The following is a 15684-nucleotide window of genomic DNA, read 5'->3' on the forward strand; positions in this document are numbered from 1 at the left end:
TAAATGTTAAAAAAAAATCTTAAAAAAAAAAAAATAAATAAAATGTAGACATGAGCCACAGGGAGAACAGAGACCTCAGGATCCTAAGACCCCCCACTACCCCAGAGCCTGAGACTTCTCCCCAACCTCTGGAGCCTGACAAGACAGCCGTAATCACAGCCTTGCCCACTGTTACTGAAAGTAAGGTCTCCCCTGCCTGCTCTTCTAGTTTAGGGGATGGGGCTTCTAGACCAGCTGTAATCTAGCCCTCTACAGGGCTATACCCATACTTAGCTGAGCTTAGGCAAGCTCTTCAAGGACAATATCCTTTACAAGAAGTAAATGGACCAATTTGGAACTTCCAGAGTTCATGTACCTTTTTCTCTTAGTGACCTAACACAGATAAAGTCAGATCTTGGAAAATTTTTAGATGATCCTGGTAAGTATACTGAGGTGTTTATTTTTTTATTTTATTTTATTTTACGAAACCAGGGATTTGAACTCAGGCTCTTGAGTTTGCCAGGCAAGTGCTTATTCTACTGAGCCATCTCCCTGGCCCACTGAGGTGTTTAGAGGCCTCACTCAGACTTACAAACTAGATTGGAAGGATGTAATGTTAATTCTAAACCAAACTTTGACTTCTAATGAAAGGCAGGCGGCCTTACAAGCTGCTATTGCATTTGAATATGAGTATTATATTGTCAATTTCAGAAGACCAGAAGATAGACAGCCAGGAGAACTATCTGTTCCCACTGGAGCCCAGTCAGTCCCTATCCAGGATCCCTACTAGCCTAGCGGCCATGTGGGACATTGGAATAGGAGACACTTTCAACATGTATTCTTGAAGGTCTAAGAAGGGTAAGAACTAAGCCATTAAATTATTCTAAACTATTAACAATTCAACAAGAGGGAATATCCTCTGTTTTCTTAGATCACCTGCAAGAGGCATTAGCAAAGCATACTTCTCTAGATCCTAATTCAGTAGAGGGACAACTTATTCTTGAAGGTAAGTTCATTATCGCTTCCCTGGTAAGCACAAGGGCCTGAGTTCAAACCCTGGTTCTGCAAAAAAAAAAAAAGGTAAGTTCATTACTCAGTCAGCCCCCAATATTAGAAAAAAAAGTTCCAAAGGATGGCCTTTGTAGGGGCCGGGGAGATGGCTCAGCAGAATAAGTGCTTCCCTGTCAAGCACAAGGGCCTGAGTTCAATCCCTGGTTCCACCAAAATAAAGAAAAGATGCCTTTGCTCCCGATAGCTCACTTGATGTGTTGGTGAAGGTCGCCTCCTCAGTATTTTATAACCGTGATGAGGAGGTCAAAGAGAGAAAACAGGGCTGGTGAGATGGCTCAGTAGTCTAAAGCACCTACTTGGAACAAGCTTAGCAAAGCACAGGGACTGCGGTTCAATCCCCCAGCACCACATGCCAGTCAGCCCTGCCCCTTGGTGGGCTGAGCTGGCCACACACACACACACACACACACACACACAAATAAATGAATAAAATAAGTAAATTTAAAAAAAAAAACAAAGAGAGAAAACAAAGAGCAGCTGCCTTTGTTGCAGCTTTAAAAGAAGCAAACCCTAAATCTGATTCTCAGGGCTCTAAGAATAACTCAGAGGTTACATGCACCTGTTGCTGGTGTCATAATCCAGGCCACATAAAGAAGAACTGCCTTAGGAGGCCCCCTGGACCATATCCTAAATGCAAGCGTGACCACAGGGGGTTGGCCTGCCCTCCGAAGCGAAGGCCTGAGTTCAGACCCATCCCTCCAGTTGGGCCAGCAGGACTGAAGGGCCCCGGGGCACTCGCTGCCCTCTCCCTCTGGCCAGACCATCATCTCCACAGAGGAGCCCTGGGTAATCATGACTGTAGAGGGAAAAGAAACCAGCTTATTGCTGGACACAGGTGCATGTTTCTAGGTCCTTCTTTTCAATCCTGGCCTTCCTTCTAGCCACCACACCTCAATGGGAGGAGTCACTGGAGAGGAGGTAATTTGATATTATTCACAATCCCTAGGCTGTAATTGAGGTGGTTTTCTTTTTACACATTCCTTTTTGATCATGCCTGGAAGTCCAGTTCCTCTTTTGAAGAGAGATATTTTATGTTGTCTAAATATGGTGATTTATATGCACCCAGGCCAGGTATGCTGTTTTCCCCTTGTGGAGACAAAAATAAATCCTGAAGTATGGGCCACTAAAGACCAAATAGAGGGGGCTGGTGAGAGGGCTCAGTGGTCTAAAGCATCTACTTAGAACAAGCTAAGCTAAGCAAAGCAAAGCACAGGGACCGCAGTTCAATCCCCCAGCACCACATGCCAGCCAGCCCCGCCCCCTGGTGGGCTGATGTGGCCACACACACACAAAATAAATAAATAAATAAATAAATATTTTAAAAAAAAAGTTAAAAAAAAAAAAAAAGACAAAATAGGTAGAGCAATAAGAGCAGCTCCCAGTACAAATACATCTCAAAGATTCTACTGTTTTTCCTAACCAGAGACAATACCCTCTAGACCTGAAGTAAAGAAAGGACTATTACCTATAATTGATAACCTAAGGACACAGGGCTTACTTGAGCCCTGGCACAGCCCACGCAATACTCCAATTCTGGGAATTCAAAACCCAATGGGGAGTGGAGGTTAGTCAGGACCTTAGTAGTGCCCATTCACCCCATGGTACTTAACCCATATATACTCCTTTCTCAGATCCCAGAGGATACTAGTTGATTTTCAGTGTTAGATTTAAAAGATGCTTTTTTTCCTATTCCTTTACATACAGATTCCCAGTTTCTTTTTGCTTCTGAAAATCCTCATGACCAGGCCTCTCAATTAACCTGGACTGTGCTCCCCCAAGGGTTTAGAGACAGTCCACATCTTTTGGGGCAGGTACTTTCCCACTACTTGGCCTGTTTTGCATTCTCCCAGGTCACAGTTTTATAATATATAGATGATATACTTCTGTGTGCTCCTTCAGAAGAGCTTTGTAGGGGCTGGGGAGATGGCTCAGTGGAATAGTGCTTCCCTGGCAAGCACAAGGGCCTGAGTTCAATCCCTGGTTCCACCCAAAAAAAAAAAAAAAAAAAAAGAGCTTTGTAGTCGAGGCACCTGTGCTCTGCTGAATTTCCTAGCAGATAGAGGTTGTAAGGTCTCAAAATCTAAAACACAACTTTACAGTATTGAGATAAAATACTTAGGCCTCAACATATCCAAGGGAACCCAAAGGCTGCGGAAAGAAAGAATTAATCCAATTCTTTCCTACCCACATCCCAAGACCCTACAACAACTAAGGAGATTCTTAGGAATTATAGGCTTTTGTTTCCTCTGCATACCAGGATATAGGGAGATCGCACGACCTCTCTATCAGCTTATAAAGGAGACCCAAAAGACAGATACCCATATTTTAACCTGGGTGCTTAACTCCTAGGCTTCAAAGCTTAAACAGGCCCTCCTAAGTGCACCAGCCCTAAGCCTATCCACTGGACACTATTTCAATTTATACATCGATGAGAGACGAGGTATGGCTTTGGGAGTTCTCACACAGGACCAGGGACCCACCCAACAACCTATAGTGTACCTGCGTCATGAATTGAACATTGTAGCAAAAGGATGGTCTGCTTGCCTTAGAGCTCTGGCAGCTGTAGCTCTTTTAGTGTCAGAGGCATCCAAGATGACTTTAGGCAAAGACCTTACTGTATACACACCTCACAATGTGGCAGGACTTCTCTCTTCTAAGGGGATCCTATGGCTATCAGACAACTGGCTTCTTAAATACCAAGCTTTATTTCTAGAAGGACCAGCCATTCAAATAAAGACATGCTCCTCCTTAAGCCCTGCCACCTTTTTGCCAGAAAAGGAGGAAATTGAAGTTAACAGACATGACTGTGAACAGGTAATTCTCCATACATACGTAGCCAGAAAAGATTTATTAGATACTTCCCTTACTGACTCTGAGTTAACTCTTTACTGTGATGGCTGCTCCTTCATGGAAAATGGGATAAGAAAAGCAGGATATGCTGTGGCAATTTTGCATCAGACTCTTGAAAGTTCCTCACTTGCACCTGGGACCAGTGCTCAGCCAGCGGAGCTCATAGCTCTGACCAGAGCCCTACAACGTAGCGAAGGACAAAGGGTCAATATTTATACTGATTCAAGATATGCTTTTCTAGTATTACATGCTCATGCAGCTATAGAGAAAGAGAGAAATTATCTAACCGCCAGTGGATCTCCCATAAAGTATCATAAGGAGATAGATGATCTTTTATCATCTGTATATATGCCTTCAAAAGTGGCAGTAATTCACTGTCGAGGACACCAGAAGGGAACTGATGAAGTATCTCAAGGTAATCAACTAGCTGATATAGCAGCAAAAAAGGCTGCTCGAGAGCCCCCCCCCCCCCTCAGGCTTCTCTATCTGTGAAGGTCCCCTTGATCATACACGACCTAAGTATTCTCAGTCAGAAATAGAATGGGCTCTCTCCCAGGGGTGCCAGTTCCTTCCATCTGGATGGCTACAATCAAGTGATGGTAAGTTGTTCCTTCCTGGTGCTAGTCAATGGAAAATTATTAAGTCTTTGCACCAGACCTTTCATTTGGGGAGAGACAAGACCCAGCAGATGGCCTCAAAATTATTCATAGGAAAAGGGCTTTCCCAGACAATAAAACAGGTAAGTAAGAGATGTGAGCTCTGTCAAAAAAACAATCCTCTTAACCGAACTATAGTTCCTCAGGTATACAGAAACGTGGTAAATACCCTGGAGAAGACTGGCAGTTTGATTTTACTCATATGCCAAAAAGTAAGGGACTTCAGTATTTATTGGCCTAGGTGGATACTTTCACAAACTGGGTTGAAGCCTTCCCTTACAGAACAAAAAAGACACAAGAGGTGGTAGGAGTCTTAGTCTCAGAAATCATCCCTAGATTTGGACTTTCAAAGAGCTTATAGAGTGATAATGGACCTTCCTTTAAAGCAACTGTCACACAAAATGTCTCTCAAGTGCTGGGTATTCATTATCACCTCCACTGTGCATGGAGGCCACAGTCATCAGGAAAGGGAGAAAAAGTAAATGAAACCCTAAAGAGACATCTTCGTAAAATGGCTTAGGAAACCCATATACAGTGGCCTCACTTATTACCTTTAGCTCTGATTAAAATAAGGAATACACCTCAAATCCTAGGCCTCAGTCCATTTGAAAAGCTTTACCAACGTCCTTTTCTCACTAATGGTTTTCTTTTTGATAAAGAAACAGATGACTTACTAAGAGATGTCACCTCATTGGCTAAATTTCAACAAACTCTTCAACAGCTCATAGAAGCTCAGCCTAAAGAAAAGGGAAGTCCCGTATTCCACCCTGGAGATTTAGTACTGGTAAAGTCCCTTCCCTTCTCTTCTCCTTCCGTTGGACCTACTTGGGAGGGACTATACACAGTGATCCTGTCAACTGCTTCAGCTGTCAAGACTACAGGCAAAAAAAAAAAAAAAAAAAAAAGACTACAGGCCAGGACTCTTGGATATATCACACCAGACTCAAACTCGGGGAACCAGATACTGCCACTGGAAGTGAACGACCATCTGAATACTTCTGTAAGCCCACAGAAGATTCCTGTTCAAGAGAACAAAAAGTCCTCTGATGCTATTAGCCTTTTTACTAATCACTTTGCTACCTAGAGGAAGATGCAATTCCTTTCTAAGGTGGGCACAGGAATATGCAGAATCACTGCAACAAATCTCTTGTTGGATATGTGGTGTACTCCCCTTGTCAAGTACATCAAGACTTCCTTGGTGGGTATCCCCACTTCAAGGAGATGACTGGAATAAACTACAAGACTATATTGATGAAGGGCTGGGGAGATAGCTCAGTAGAATAAGTGCTTGCCTGCCAAGTGCAAGGCCCTGAGTTCAATCCCCAGTACTGCCAAAAAAAAAAAAAAAAGACTATATTGATGATACGAAAGAGTTTAGTAGCTTATTGCTTAGCCCAGCATTACAAAGTAATTGAATGACCTATAAATTATACTCTTGGTGATCCTGGACATAATCGAATATTTTCCCTCAACGTCACTGAAGCCTCTCTATGATCATTAATGAGGCCACTATTAAGAAAGGATAAGATACCTATCCTGAGGGCCAACAACCATAGGTATCAGGATGGCTATTTTCAAATATGGGATGAATATCTACGGTTAACCCTCACCACAGATACCTCAGTAGAAAGGCCCCCTTATATTGGGAACAAAAGAATCACTTATTTTCTCATTGGCCTAACTCCACTAAATACTTGGGATGGACTTCCCCTGACCAGTGTATACACACAATAACCTTACAGGCTGGAGAGTGGTTTGCAACGGACTGGTCTAATTGTCTTGGGATTAGATGGAAGGCTCCCAATGGCACTCATTGGTCTTGTGGGACCAATTTGTGGCCCTGGCTACCCTCTGGATGGATAGGGAGATGCACATTAGGATTTGCCTGGTTACAAGGCAGGAGCATCAAAAATATCAACAATCTTGCAAATTTATTCTGCCTACAACATCGATGGTCCAGAAGTGTGTGTCACTGGTATGATCACTTGGCCTCTATCTTTATCCCTTTCTCTAGGGCTAGAAGAGGTTATGCAACACATTGAGGCCTTAACCAGCTATACACAGCGGACTTTAAATGATACTGCAGCTGGTCTCTCTCTTTTAAATGAAGTAAAATTAATGAGACAGGCTGTCCTCCAAAATCAGATGGCATTGGATGTTCTAACAGCAGCATAGGTAGGTATTTGTGCAATTACAAAAGCTGAATGTTGTGTGTACATTCCTGATCCTTCTGCAGATAGCTCAGTAGCTGTTCAAGATTTAAAAAAAAAAAAAAACAATGATATGTCAGACTCTGAAGCCCCCTGGACCTTGTCTTTATCATCCTTATGGGAAGCCATTATTAATTCTTCCTGGTAGAAACCTTTGTTGACTATATTGATAATCATCTTGTTGATACTATTATTGGGCCCATGCATACTTGATTGTTTCTTTGGTTTTGTCTACTCCAGACCCAAAGCTACACATACACCCAAAAGAAAAATGCCTGTTACCTATCATGGGCTTTTATTTTATTTTTTTTTTTTGGTGGAACGGGGGATTGAACTCAAGCCCTTGTGCTTGCAAGGCAAGCGCTTATTCTACTGAGCCATCTCCCCGGCCCCTAAAAACTTAATTAGCACCAACAACTTTATTTTTTATTTTTTTAGCAGAACCAGGGATTGAACTCAGACCCTTGTGCTTGCCAGGGAAGCACTTATTCTACTGAGCCATCTCCCCAGCCCCCTATCATGGGCTTTTAGACAGAACCTCTGAAGAATATATTTGACTGCTGATCACAACTACCACCCCTTTCAGCCTGAAGAAGTTAGAGTGGTCATTGCCCATGGTTCCCTCACAGCAGTTCGGGTTACTTCTGCAGAAGGGAGAATGTTGCAGGTAGCCTGAGTTAGATAGAAATATTATAGGCAGTCAGACAGGGTCAGGACCTCCAAGGAGATAACCAAGACCAGACACCTTACAACTGTGGGAGGGACGGATGGTCCTGCTGTGAGCCAGACCTAAGTATCAAACAAATGCTAACCTCCCTAAAGACTGGCATCCAGGATTGATCACTACTCAGGAAGAACCACCAGACAAGGTCCTGTTTTACATTCATGCCCACTTGCTACGTGACTCTCTACCCCATTTGTTCCTGGGCCTAATCAATGTTACCTGAGCAATGGTGCCTATAATCCCATTGGTTGACCATAGCTTTGTTCCACCCTGCATCCACTTAAGGGAGACCCCCCTACATTAGCCCCGCATGGTTTTGCCCTATAAAAATAACCTGAAAGAGACAGCTTCCTGGGCAACTTGCTCGGGCCCCCCTTCTGTCCCTCTCCAACAGAAGCTTTCCTTTCCAATAAAGTTTTACCCTCAACCTCCATTCGTTCCTAAAATTCATTCTTCAGTTTTAAAGAACACGAACTCATCCAGGTCAGTTAGGAGTTTCACTTCCTTATATCACAAGCACCACCTCTCAGGACCTGTATGTAGAAGTTCTCGTGGGTTTCTTCAAAGGACACACTAATGCCCTGAAGACTTTGCTATCATATAGCTTTCCAAGAAAGCCGACACTATTTTTCCCAGATGTACCATGTTTTATCTTTGTTCCTATCCTGTTCTTCTATTTACTCAACCAAAGCTCACTCTACAAAGCCTTCTTTTCTTTTACTTTCTTGAATACACTTTGCCAAGTCAGAAAGGGGACCTTTGGAAAATTTTCTTGTAAATTTACCTCGCTAGAGTCATTATTTAAAAAAGAGGGGCCAAGGACATGGCTCAGAGGAATAAGTGCTTCCCTGGAAAGTGCAAGGGCCTGAGTTCAATCCCCGCTTCTGCCAAAAAAAAAATAAAAAATAAATAAATAAATAAATAAAATTAAAAAAGAGCAAGCTATATCATAAAACCTACCATCATAAAAACAGTATGCTATTGGTACAAAACTAGACATGTAGTCTAATACAACAGAAGACATAGAGGGGTTGGGGAGATGGCTCAGTGGAATAAGCACTTCCCTGGCAAGCGCAAGGGCCTGAGTTCAATCCCCAGTTCCACCAAAAAAATAGAACAGCTTTGTGCACCTTGAGAAAGGGGCTAAAAGCAAGTGCTAGAGAAAAGATAACATCCTAGGGCTGGCCAAATTACTCAATGGATTAAAGTGCCTGTTTAGGGCTGGTGAGATGGCTCAGTGGTCTAAAGCACCTACTTAGAACAAGCTTAGCAAAGCACAGGGACCGTGGTTCAATCCCCCAGCACCACATGCCAGCCAGCCCCGCCCCCTGGTGGGCTGAGCTGGCCACACACAAATAAATAAAATTTAAAAAATAAATAAATAAAAATAAAGTGCCTGTTTAGGCCGACGCAGCTGCCTGCTTACCTGTAACCTCTTGGGAGGCTGAGTAAAGGTGGAACACTATGAGTCCCACCTATGTAGTGAGACCCTGCAGACCCTGTCCTAAAAATACAAAAGGGAGAGAAGGGGAAAGAGGAGGAGCAGGAGGAGAAGGAAGAAGAAGCAAAGAAAAGATAACATCCTTGGGGCCGGGGAGATGGCTCAGTAGAATAAGTGCTTTCCTGGAAAGCATAAGGGCCTGAGTTCAATCCCTGGTTCCGCAAAATAAATAAATAAATAACATCCTTATCAAGTTATGCTGTGAAAATTGGTGTTATACTTAAGGAAGAATGAATCTGGACTGTATGTCTTACCCTGTACTAAAACCAAGTCAAGGTGGATCAAAGACATAGACAAAAAGGATAAACACTGAATTTTCTGGAAGATAAAATACATAAAACTTGAAGACACAGGCATAGGTACTCAAGAGAACCCATAATGTTCAAGAAATAATTCTCATGCAATAATTTCCAAATGCACAGTACTTATGATGGGTGGGTCTTTAGAGGAGAACAGAAACCAGGCTGGTGGGCATGCGTCTATGAACCTAGCAGGCTACTCTCTTTCTCCACCCTTCCCTGCCCTGCATCTTAGGAAGCTACACTTCCTTGATGTAGGACCTGTCTTACTGGCCGCAGCCTCTGACTGTAAGGGAGGGGCCAGGACAAGGCGGCCCTGAGAAAGAGTGAAGACAAGGTAATAAATTCTCCTTGCTCCTAGGTCGCCATCCTGATTAGCGTGCTATCTTCTGCAACACGCTACACCTCATGCTACACGGCCCCTGCCTGGAATCCTAGGGTCTCAATTTCAAGAAACTAATCTAGCCTTTGTCTCTTTTAGGGCTAGTGATGACTGATATTCCCCGATACTGGTGAACGCATTTTTGTGACAACTCATGGCCTCCTGTAATATTATCCACACTTCAATAAATAAAAATCTTCATGAATCTCTCACTCACGGGTGAGGGAGATAGCTCAGCGGTCTAAGAGCTTGCCTGGCAAGCTTGGACCCAGATTCCATCCCTGGTACCGCATGCTGTGCCGACCACCAAAATCGGGTGTGATGGTGCACGCCCATAAGCCCAGAGCTGGGGAGGCTGAAACAGGAAGATCACTACAAGTCCAAGCTGCGTAGCAAGACCTTGTACCAAACACATAAATAAAAAAAAAAAAAAAAAAAACCCTCTCACTAAAGTTTTAAGAATGCTGCAAGGTCATATAAATATAAATCTGAATTACTCACACTCAGACAGAATGAAATGAGCCAAAAAAGTAAAGGGCTTCTGCAAGTTTCTGGGAAAATCATACCAAACAACTGAACAATATAATCAGGGGGTTAAACACATTTGTTTCTGTCTGGAGCCCGGGAAGTCTAAAATCACTATATATCCTAAGTGCTTTTGCACATAACTCACAATATTCAAGCTATTTTAGGTAAGGCCAAAAGGAAAAACAAAACAAAACAAAATCGAGCTGGGGAAGGGGTGGGGTAAGTGGAAGAGTTAGTGCTGTGTAGAAAGGACCCAGGAAGGTTTGCAAAGAGAAACCTCAACCCAAGGGAGCCCCCAGGAGGTCTGGGTCCAGAAAAAGCCCAGAAAGGAAAAGCACAGGACTTAAACAAGTAGTTCCACGAGCTTGGTTTCTGATTCACTCACATGCAAAATAAAACAAAATTAAAATTAAAGTTTTCTTTCCCGCCAATACCTGGCGGTAGGCTGAGAGGGCGGTGGGTTGAATTTGAAAACTCGGGACAAGTGAAGCTGGCCCGTGACAGGGAACCCCATCAGAAATCCACTCTCCAGTCGCGCATCCCCGCCCCGCCGCTCGCCCTGGAGACGCGTCTCGCCGCACCGGGCAGGGCAGGTGGCCGCGGACCCGCAGCCCTGGAGGAGACCGAGCGCCGAGTGTGCAGCTTCGGACGCGGGGCTGCGGCGGCCACGGGTCCCAGCTCAGCCCTGGAGTCCCGAGGCTGGGTCCGCACTCACCATTCCCGGCTTCGCTAGTGTCCCGGAGGCCTCGGCCAGGCTCCCACGACCACAAGTCACAGCTCCGCAGGATAAAGAAGCTCAAGTGCTGCAGGTGAAACGTGTTTACACAGAGCACGTCACAGGAAGGACTTCCTCCTCCGGGGGCGTGACTCCGGGCGGGTGCTTCTGCTGACCTCTGATTGGATGGTTCGTGTGGCCCCGCCCCCGCCCTGTGAGCGACAGTTCTGGAAAGAGTCCAAGTCTCCAGCAAGGAATTGGTTCCCCGATACCGACACTTAGCCTAGAGGTCACGCTTTGCACTACCCTCTCCATGTTGATCGTTGACCCTTGCCTAGATAGAGCCCTCCACCTATCCTGTCTCCAACCTGCAGGACAGCGATGGACGACTCTGCTTTTCGGGTTAACCTCCACCTCCAGCCTGGGCTCCGGATCTGTTCTCAAACCAGCTACCATCTATACAATGACTTTTTTTTTTTTTTAAGTTATGCTTTTTTTTTTTTTTAATGTTGTTAATGTATAAGTGATATCTTTTTCTCTTTTCATATCCTGCCATTTTGTTGGAAGTATATAATGATTTTTTCCAGTATTTATAGATTTCTTAATAGAGATATTGCCATCTGCACCTCTAAATGTTGCCAATTTCTGATCATTCTGAATTCTTTATCTTTCTCCAAATTATGGAACAAATAACAAAACTGAAAGCCAACTAAGTTGTGAAGAAAAGTTTATTCTTTGGTCTCAGAATTGATAGGTTTTCTTTTCAGGTGCACGGCACAACAGAGAAACAGGCAGAAGGAAGAAGGGAAAGGGGCTTTATTTTCTTTGAGGACACAGTGTGGGGAAGGCTGAGGAATTCTCTTGATTGGAACAAAGGCATGCTGAGGCTTTCATGGCCTTTGCCAGGAGTGGAGCTTGAGGGGGATGTTGAGATATACCTGAGGGAGCTGAATGGGTGGAAGTAAATAATTATACCCTGGGCTAAGTTGGAGAAGAAGGGGGAGGTGGTTTTGGGAAGATAGGTTTTTGTTTTAAGGGCATCGGCCATATTAGATGACCACTATAATGATTTTAGCAATTCCTAATAGGGCCAGAATGTATCAAGAATAAGAACAAGGGGCCGGGGAGATGGCTCAGTGGAATAAGCGCTTCCCTACCAAGCACAAGGGTCTGAGTTCAATCCCCGGTTCCCCCCCCCCCAAAAAAAAAAAAAAAAAAAAAAAAAAAAAAAAAAAAAAAAAAAAAAAAAAAAAAAAAAAAAAAAAAAAAAAAAAAAAAAAGAATAAGAACAAGCTAGAAAACAAAACAAGACTTCAAGGGTATCATTACCATTAAAAAAAAAAAAAAAAGCCTGCGGTCTTAAAGAGGAAAAAGAAAGGTTTAGTTAATGAGTAGGAGGATTACCCATGACTTTTTCCATGGAAGGCTTTGGGACCATCCTAAACGTTAGGGATTGCTTTTTTAGAATACTTAGGAGGGCAAGATGCAGCCTGGGACAGAAATGGATGTACCATGATTGGTCTGTCAGGTAGGAATTTTATTAGGATCCTAAAGTACAATAATATGGTGACAAAACTTGAGATAATCAATCATGTGGGACAGGCTGGCAAGATAGCTCAGCAGACTAAGCGCTTGCTTAGGTAAGCATAGGGACCAGGGTTCCATCCCTGGCACAGCAGTGCTGGCCCCACCCTGGGTCCCCTGGGCCAGGTAATGGAGTCCAGGTGTGGTGGTGCACGCCTATAATCCCAGCACTAGGGAGGCTGAAAACAGAGGATCACTATGAGTCCAACCTGCATAGTGAGACCCTGCACAAAAACAACCTTAAGCTGTCGGCTGCGGCGGGACCGGCAGGAATGGCGGCGTCAGCTCTGGCGGGGCTCAGAGCAGCCTTTGTACTCTTCGCAGCCCAGGTGGCCTGTGAGTATGGCATGGTGCACGTGGTGTCTGAGACAGGCGTCTCTAGAGGCAAAGACTACTGCATCCTGTACAACCCGCAGTGGGCCCACCTCCTGCACGACCTGTGCAAGGTGTCTCTCCTGCAGCTTGGTGACTGGTCGTCCTCCTGCTCTGCTCTCCCAGTGACCTCCCTGCTGGTGGCTTCAGCAACCAGATCCCTCTGGTGGCCTGTGGGAACTGCACCTTCTATGAGAAAGTGCGCCTTGCACAGGGCAGCGGGGCCTGTGGGCTGCTCATAGTCAGCAAGGAGAAGCTGGTTCTTCCGGGAGGCAACAAGACGCAGTATGAGGAAATTGGTATTCCTGTGGGCCTGCTTGGTTACAGAGACATGCTGGACATCTTCCGGAGCTTCGGTCACAAGGTGCGGGTGGCGCTGTACCCCCCCAGCAAGCCCGTGCTGGACTACAACATGGTCATCATCTTCATCCTGGCAGTGGGCACGGTAGCCCTCGGGGGCTACTGGGCTGGGAGCCAGGACGTGAAGAAGTACATGAAGCACAAAAGGGACGATGGGCCAGAGAAGCAGGAGGATGAAGCGGTGGACGTGACGCCCGTCTTGATCTGTGTGTTCGTGGTCATGTGCTGCTCCATGTTGGTGCTGCTCTACTACTTCTACGACCACCTTGTCTATGTGATCAATGACATCTTCTGCCTGGCCTCCTCCACCGGCCTCTGCAGCTGCCTGGTGCCCTGTGTGCGCCTCTTGCCCTGCTGTGGGTGCACGATCCCAGACAAAAGCCTACCCTACTTCCACAAGCGCCCCCAGGTGCACATGCTGCTCCTGGCACTCTTCTGTGTGGCGGTCAGCGTGATATGGGGCATCTTCCGCAATGAGGACCAGTGGGCCTGGGTCCTGCAGGATGCTCTGGGCATTGCCTTCTGCCTGTACATGCTGAAGACCATCCGCCTCCCGACCTTCAAGGCCTGCACGCTGCTGCTGCTGCTGCTCTTCATCTGTGATGTCTTCTTTGTCTTCATCACGCCCTTCCTGAGCAAGAGTGGGAACAGCATCATGGTAGAGGTGGCCACTGGACCCTCAGACTCAGCCACCCACAAGAAGCTGCCCATAGGGCTGGAGAGATGGCTCAGTGGTCTAAAGCACCTACTTAGAACAAGCTTGGCAAGGCATCAGGGACCGCAGTTCAATCCCCCAGCACCACATGCCAGCCAGCCCCGCCCCCTGGTGGGCTGAGCTGGCCACACACACACACACACACACACACCCCACACACACTCTCTCTCTCTCTCTCTCTCTCTCTCTCAAATAAATAAAAATAAAAAAATTTAAAAAAAATTAAAAAAAAAAAAGAGAAGCTGCCCATGGTCCTGAAGGTGCCCAGGCTGAACTCCTCGCCCCTGGCCCTATGTGACCGGCCCTTTTCCCTCCTGGGTTTTGGCGACTTCTTGGTGCCAGGGCTGCTGGTGGCCTATTGCCACAGATTCGACATGCAGGTGCAGTCCTCCAGGGTCTACTTTGTGGCCAGCACCATTGAAAGACCTACCTCAGTCACCATGAGCCCCAGCTGATAGTCCCCAGCTCCCAAGGGAGCCAGACAGCCCATGCCCCCAGCAGCCGCCAGGTGAAGAGCAAGCCAAGGCCCCCCTGCCCACTGAGCAGCCCCCAGAACCTTCTGTGTCAGAGGAAGAAGGGGCTGCAGCACCTGACCAGGAGCCCAGGAGCCTGGCACCCAGCATCCCAGAACCTATGGGCCAGGACTCGGCCTTGCCCAGCACCGCCGCCCAGCCTGGGATCTCATCCTAGGGAGAGGGACATCCAAGCCCTTTCGGCTTTGCATGGCCATCCCCAGCACACCACGACGCTGGAGCCATTGGCACCTGCAGGAGACACAGGACAGCCACGCCCACCAGTCGGCCCCATGCCAGCCCCCAACATGGTGCTCAGCCCTCGGCAGGGCCCCATGGCCCTCCTGCCCTCGCCCAGCCTTGCTAGCCTAGCTCTGCACACTTGGCCGCCTCAGCCCCTCCAGCTCCACAGTCTTCCATCAGGTCCTCCTCTTGGTCACTTGTACCATCTGCTTGCGGCCGAGGCCACCATGTCTGGTGCTTTACCTGCTACTGCTTCCTTTTGGGGTTGTCCTCCCTGTGGGGACACAGCTCTGGGCAGCAGAGGGACAGCATGCTGAGCAACCACCACTGTCCATGTGAGGTGGGCCGTGCAGAGAGCGTGCCCAGTCCAAGCCACACAGAGAGCGAGGCCTGCAGGACTCAGGACCCTGACTGGTGAAGATGAAGGACGAGCAGATGACTGTGGTCTTTCCAGGGCCCAGAGCGAGGACCCACACACCTCACTCTTAATAAAGGGTCACTGCTCATTAAAAAAAAACCTTAAACAAATCTTTCAAGGGCCAGTGGTATAGCTCAGCGGACTAAGCGCTTGCTTAGGTAAGTACAGGGACCAGGGTTCAATCCCTGGAACAGCATGGTGCACCGGCCCCATGCCCCCCCAGCGGGCAATGGAGGGGGTGGTGCATGCCTGTAATCCCAGCACTAGGGAGGCAGAAATCACGAGGATGACTACAAGTTTGAACTGCGTAAGTGAGACCCTGCACAACAAAACCCTGTGGGACAATGCTAGGACAGAAGGCTAGGTGGAAAATAATTCTCTAGATACAGTAAGCTGTTCCTCTTCTGTAGAATGTAATATTTCAGCGGACCTGTCCTGAGACCCTAAAAATATTTACATGAACAAGAAATTATAACAAAGAGGGGCCGGGGAGATGGCTCAGTGGAATAAGCACTTCCCTGGCAAGCGCAAGGGTCTGAGTTCAATCCCCGGTTCCGCAAAAAAA

The 15684-nt window shown here is 46.4% G+C and overlaps 1 protein-coding gene across 1 annotated transcript; it reads left to right on the top strand.

Annotated features, from left to right (window-relative positions):
• The first annotated feature begins 12763 nt into the window (after positions 1–12763).
• LOC101588244 (signal peptide peptidase-like 2B) lies at positions 12764–14401 on the top strand. Its single transcript, XM_012515662.2, is given in 3 exon segments — positions 12764–12976; positions 12979–13928; positions 14183–14401. Coding segments are annotated over 3 exon segments (1374 nt in total). The 5' UTR covers positions 12764–12771.
• Positions 14402–15684: the final 1283 nt, after the last annotated feature.

The sequence above is a fragment of the Octodon degus genome, unplaced genomic scaffold (assembly GCF_000260255.1).
Source record: "Octodon degus isolate 3935 unplaced genomic scaffold, OctDeg1.0 scaffold00073, whole genome shotgun sequence".
Lineage (NCBI taxonomy): Eukaryota > Metazoa > Chordata > Mammalia > Rodentia > Octodontidae > Octodon > Octodon degus.